At 32.0% G+C, this 6,243-nt stretch overlaps 1 protein-coding gene across 2 annotated transcripts; it reads right to left on the bottom strand.

Moving 5' to 3' along the window:
* Positions 1-984: 984 nt before the first annotated feature.
* Positions 985-4,589, bottom strand: ICK6 (inhibitor/interactor with cyclin-dependent kinase). 2 transcript variants are annotated; one of them, XM_028270343.2, is made up of 3 exons: positions 3,943-4,589; positions 1,582-1,776; positions 985-1,480 (listed from the first exon to the last, which is right to left on the bottom strand). In XM_028270343.2, the coding sequence occupies exons 1-3, from the start codon at positions 4,410-4,412 to the stop codon at positions 1,411-1,413; spliced, it is 735 nt and encodes a 244-aa protein (XP_028126144.2). In that variant the 5' UTR covers positions 4,413-4,589; the 3' UTR covers positions 985-1,410. The 2 variants fall into 2 exon arrangements, with proteins under 2 accessions (XP_028126144.2, XP_028126143.2); XM_028270342.2 differs by having other exon boundaries at positions 1,582-1,794; positions 3,943-4,546.
* Positions 4,590-6,243: the final 1,654 nt, after the last annotated feature.

Here is a 6,243-nt window from a genome sequence, read left to right as displayed (position 1 = left end):
CTCACACATACAGAGAGAGAGACAGAGAGAGAGAGAAAGAAAGGACAAACAATTGATTACATAAACACAAACTCTATTGCCACTGACAACACTCAGAAACCTGAAAAAAGTCACCTCATTTTGCCCTCAATCCTCAAACTGAGATATACTACTCCTCATTACAATCCAATCCCCAACCCCACCACCACCAGAAAAAGAGTGAGAGAGAGATGTAGGGCAAGAACTCACTTCCCCTTTATTCACTATTACTACTACTAGGCATGAAGCAAGCTGTCACATGAAAATGGAAACAATTTGGAAAAACTGTAATAACAGAAGTAAATAAGGAAAAGCAAAGAAAATTGGTACTAATGCTATAGGTTTCGTGAATTAATTTTTTTAACTCTTTAATTATTTTAATCTAAGATTAAAAAATTTCATTTGGAATAAATTTTTTAATTTTTTTAACTTTGTAAAAATTGTGAAAGAAAAAATAAAATAATTATAATTTAGATATGATATTTTGTCTTATTAAACTAAAAAACCTATTTTATCTTTTTGCGAATAGAATAGCTAAAAAATTAAAAGTTTATCCTGCTAAACGAAAGCATAATATGTTAAACAAGTACAAACTGTACAATTTCATTGGCAATTTTAAAACAGAAAAAAAGAAAAAGAGTAAACCAACCAAATAAACCAAAACACAATCTAACCAACCAAATAAAAAGTCCCACGCCACAACAGAAATAAACCAACCACCATCACCACCACCACCACCACCACCACCACCACCACCACCTCCACCTCCACCTCCACCTCCACCACCACCATTATTGCTGTCACCACTTCACACAACAGGCCAAAACAATGCAGAAAACAATCTTACCCTAGATTTATATACTGAGAAACATCACCATCAATACTTCAATTGGAAGTGCAGGGGTTATACATTTCATAGGGAGAAAGAAATTGCAGGACATCAATAAAACCAAGACAAAAAGACAATTGTAAGCAAAAAAGATGGACAATTTACTACTACCAGAGAGAGCATTCATTGTTCACCTGAGTCCCTAGCAGAGTATAGACAAAAAATACATAAACAGCAAGCAAAGAAGACAACCTGAAAAGATCCGACAAATTTTATATATGCCCCCCGCCATATTACAATGGTTCACTTAACCATCATAAAGATCCTAAAACTACATGTTTTTTTCTTTTCTTTCCCACATTCTTTTCCTACTTGGACTTGGTTAGTAATGTAATTCATTGGCTCCGTTATGTTACACATCTTTCGCAGCTCTGTTTTTCTTTTAGCTTTTTTTCTTCTTCTTTTCTTCTACATTGAACGAGATGAGGTGGTAGAAATGAACCACCCCTACTAACCCAGCTACTTAACCTTCAGAATCCTCGCTGTACGGATCTGTGTCCTGCCTAGTGATTTACTCTCACCCATTCGAAGCGTCCCGGAAGGGGCAAATCATTCACAACGTCGAAGTTGTACCTGGAAAAGTACCACATGAAAAGAAAACAAAACGGGCTTCATTAGCAAATTGAAGACATGGTAATTCTTAGTGTAATCTGGTTGAAATTGAAAAACTATACTTCTCAGTAAAATGTCTCTGTTGCCGCTGTTCTGCAGAGGCAAAGAACTCCTCTATCTCATGTGTTGTTGGGATGATTCTTTGCATGGCATTTTGAATTCTTCGAGTTGAAGCCGTCCGCCTTGTTGTAGAACCGGGGGTCCCAGCGCTGTCCAACTCCCTTATCAAGCTGCAGGGTGTGCTTTCCCTAGTGCTCCTGTTTAAAAATGCAGTACTAATAAAATATGAAATTATATAAATATTGATCATCAGAACAGCCAAAAAAAGCCGTGAAACTACAAAACAATTTCTAAGATGCACATGTTGTAACATGATCAAATAAGCTTAGTCTGATATTTAAATCTTTTTTATAAAAATAAAAATATTATTGCACAGCTTTTTCAGATGCTTCCATGATAATCCTAAACAGCTAATTAAATTTTTCATTCCCAACGCATAAATCACTGATAATTGCACTTAAATCATCCAAATGTAAGACCTAGTTTCTCAGCTACCCAGATGAACAATATTTTAGGAAATAAAGTAGAGAGGCAATTGGGTTTTTTAAATAAGTGGGGGAACGAAATTAAAGTTGTGAGATAGTATAGCACTTATCCAGGGAGGGCTTTGATATATGCTATATCTTAGACCATCTCCAATGGTTTATCACATCGTCAAATTTAAATTTGATGAAAAAAAATCATTTTTTGCAGTGACTTTTTGCTTCTCCAATGGTTCATCAAATCAAGGATTTCACTTTTCTTTCATCAAACTGAGGATGAATGTGCCTTTCATCATATCACTATTCATTGCCGTTGGACTTTTACCACTGAATGTCCCCCGGATGTCTTCCTAGATGACCACTTCAAGGAAAAAGTTTATGAAAAAAATTACACTGGCCGGTCGTCTGCCCGGATGACCACCTAAAGGCAAAAAAATGTGAAAAAATTACACTATCCAGTCAACCGGCCAGTCGTCTGCCTGGTCGACCGGTGGTTTGATAAAATCACAAAGCCCTCCGCGCTTGATGGAACACTTGATATTAAAGGAATCTTTTACACAAATTTAGTACAAATTTTGATGCACCATTGAAGATGCCCTTAGTCAGATGAATTCATAACAACAAACATCAAATCAGTTTTTTCTCTCAAAATTACCTGAAATTTTTTTTTACAACTATTTTGAGCTGGTTTCAAGGAGAATGCTCACACTTCAGTTTATTCTGAAAATGACTGTTGTTGAGGGATCAAAAAGTCCAGAACAAATTTCTAAAATAAAAATAAATAAATAAATTCTAGTTTTATAAAAAATAAACATTTTTCATTTCTTTTCATGGTACCATTGAGAAAATAGCAGTTTATTGAAAACAACTAGCATCATACATAACTCTACCCACCCCAGCAGAAACAGTAATTTTTATTTCATCAAAAGAGCCTCTCATGAGTCACAAAGATCATCTCTTTTATGATCAAATCAAAAAAAAAGATAACTCTTTCCTTTCTTTTTTTGGGTAAGGTCAGAAAAGATCAACAACCCACTTTATTAATGCTCTGCTGAAATTAAGGCTCAGAAACCAGTATCAAATCACATAAAGACGGCAGAGAGAGTACAAGAAGGCCAAACATAAAATAAGAAAGAAAAAGAAATCCATTTATGTATATTGCATTTTCTTTTTAGTATATGTTGAAACAGATAAAGAAAGAAAACACACACACACACACACACACACACACACACACACAAATGACTTATGCAATCACAAATCGCAAGAATGAAACTACAAAATACAAATAACAACTAAATCAAACACTAGAACTTGAACTCGTAAACCTAGCAAAAGAGAAAGAAAAAAAAGAAAAAGTGATAACTTCTATGCATTCACCAAACATGATTAGGAGAGAAAATATAGCTCAACATTTCCATACATAAAATCCCAATATGATTTTTGCTTTTTATTATTATACATATAAAAATGGTACCCACATGACCAGTGCAAAAAAAGAAAAGGAAAAAGGGAAAGAAAGAACTCTTTGGCACAAAAGCAACAAAAATGAAACCCCAAAAGGCAGAATGTATTTCAGAAAAATCGAATAAATTTAAAACAATTATAAATAATAAAAAAATAAAAATAAAAACAGGGGAAGGAAGGGGGGAAATTTCAACAAAACTAGCTCTCTCTTTTTTATTTCCTTTCCCTTACCCACTCTTTCCCGAGAACCAAACAGAGGGTTATAGCTTTCCCCTCCCCCCAACCCAAGAAACTAAGGAACCCTAAAAAAGAAAAAGAAAAAAAAGAAAGAAAGAAAGAAAATATGAAAACAGAGCAAAATACAGAAAGCTGTGTGTTTGTGTGTATATATGGACATAAAGGAAGCAAATATACCTCTCTCTGCCTTCAAAGTCGAGATTGTTCTCTCCAAACGAAGGCTCAACATTCAAATCATTGTAGTCCTCTGTATCATCTTCTTTGGTTGCCCTAGTTGTAAATTCACGAATAAACCCTTCCTCATCCTTGGAACAGCTAATTGAGACCGACCCAACAGACCCGGAGTTAATCGACCTCAACCTCGAACTAGGGTTAGGGTTAGAAATTTCATGTTTCGGAGTAGATTGTCGTCTCTTAGGGTCGTTGAGAGACGGAGGAACCTTTTCAAGCCTCCGACTTCGAAGCTGAAGGTAAGATGATTCAGGGTTCGGAGGCGGTGGTAGTGGTGGTGGTGTGGTGGTGGTTGATTGGAGTCTCTGCAAAGCGAGAGACTTGGCGCGAGTTCGAACGCCGAGAGAGGACTGAGAGACTAACTCCATTACTGCTATGTCACCGGTGATTTTAGCTTTCCTCATGTACTTTCCCATGTCTCTGTGCAACTCTGTTTTGGGGAAAACTGAACTAGTAAGGTTTCATGGAGTTTGAACTATGGAGAGAGAGAGAGAGAGAGAGAAGAGAGGGAAAGAGGGGGGCTAATTTGTAGTGTTGGGGAATGTTAGGGTTGGGGTAAAAGGTGACAAATAGTGGGCATTAAAAGTTTGGGTAAATTACATTTATTTTTGTATTTTTATGAAAATTTTATTTGAAATTTCCCATTTTTGGCTATCTATTTATCTATTATATATGAAAAAATGGTTTCTAACTCACAAGGTTTGTGAGTGTTTCAATATCACAATTTTAATTTTTTAAGTTTTTGATTGAAAAATAATAAAAAAAAATCTTAGCATTTATTAACTTTTCCTAACTCACAAGTCTTTTTGGGGGTTGGTTTGGGAAGTGGGTTGGCTTTTTGACTTTTTGATTTTTTTGGCTATTTTAACCTAAGCTAAAAAACTTGGTTTGGGAAGAGTTTTTTGACTTTTTAGCTTTTTTGACTTTTTTGTGAGAGAAGAGTGCAATGATTATGAGTTAGATGTGATATTTTGTTTGTTGTGGTTAAAATAACCTATTTTGTCTTTTGTGACTACTTTAGCTACAAACTATCTTCCCAAACGGACCCTAACTTCTCTCATACCTACGACTACACCATTTTCAACTTCTCTCATACACTGAGTTTTAGTGATGAGATTATTAAATTATTTTTATAAAAAATCTACAAAAAATAATTTATATATTAAAAAAATCTAATACAAATATAAATATCTATATCTATCTATCTATCTATCTATCTATATTTACTATATATATAACCAAATGTAATTACTTTGTTAAAAGCTTCTAAATATATTTTTTTAAATTCTCATAATTTTAAAACTCTCTCTTTCCTACGTAGAAACCTTCTTTGATTGTCTTTCACATTTTCTATTTTTCTTCATTTTCTATTTGTTTGATTAATTAAAATTAAAATTAAATTTATTACTTATGAATAAAGATTTGAATTTCAAAATTCCTCTATATAGATAAACATATAAAAATTGAAAATTAATTTTATAGTCTATAGATAAAGATAAAAAATTAATTTCATAACTTATAGATAATTTAAAATTTCTTCCCATAAATAAACAAATAAAAGTTGATAAATAACTTATAAAAATTAATTTCATGGCTACAAATAAAGATAAAAATTAAATAATTGATTTTAAAAAAAAAAACGAAATTACTCCTTTTTTTTCCTTCATTTCGTACTTTAATTAATTTCATTATAGATAAACATATAAAAATTTATAAATAATTTATGGAAATTTATTTCATAACCTATAGATAAATTAAAAAAATTAAAAAAATTACTTAAAAAATAATAATTTCATGACTTATAGATAAATAAACATATAAAAATTGATAAATAATTTGTAAAGATTAATTTTGTGGCCTACAAACAAAGATAAAGATTAAATAATTGATTTTCAAAAAAGTTATTATTTTATTAACTTTTTTCAATCCACATGCCTTTTGAGAGATTTGGTCAAAATCTTCTAAATTTTTGATTTTTTTTTTTTAAATCTCAACGTTTATTAACTTTTTTCAATTTCAATCTACATACCTTTTGAAAGATTTGGTCAAAATCCTCTCATCAGTATTTATTAATTTTTTCCAATCAACATGTCTTTTGAGAGATTTGATCAAAATTTCCTCATTACTATCAAAATATATAATTATAAAAACAAACTGTGTATAGCACGGGTGAAACACTAGTTTACTATTAATAAAAAAAATATTGATTTAAAAGTTAAAAAATATTTTTAAAAATTCAAAATCAAA

This window comes from Camellia sinensis, chromosome 14 (assembly GCF_055761805.1).
Source record: "Camellia sinensis isolate YWXY chromosome 14, ASM5576180v1, whole genome shotgun sequence".
NCBI lineage: Eukaryota > Viridiplantae > Streptophyta > Magnoliopsida > Ericales > Theaceae > Camellia > Camellia sinensis.
This window is presented reverse-complemented; position numbering and strand designations above follow the sequence as displayed.

Excerpts from the sequence above, each read along its gene's own strand:
- ICK6 (XM_028270342.2), bottom strand. The coding sequence starts at position 4,412 with ATGGGAAAGTACATGAGGAAAGCTAAAATCACCGGTGACATAGCAGTA. Across the intron at positions 1,795-3,942 it reads GACTTTGAAGGCAGAGAGAG|TACTGCATTTTTAAACAGGA; the intron begins GTATATTTGCTT and ends ATATTTTATTAG. Across the intron at positions 1,481-1,581 it reads CAGAGACATTTTACTGAGAA|GTACAACTTCGACGTTGTGA; the intron begins GTATAGTTTTTC and ends GTACTTTTCCAG.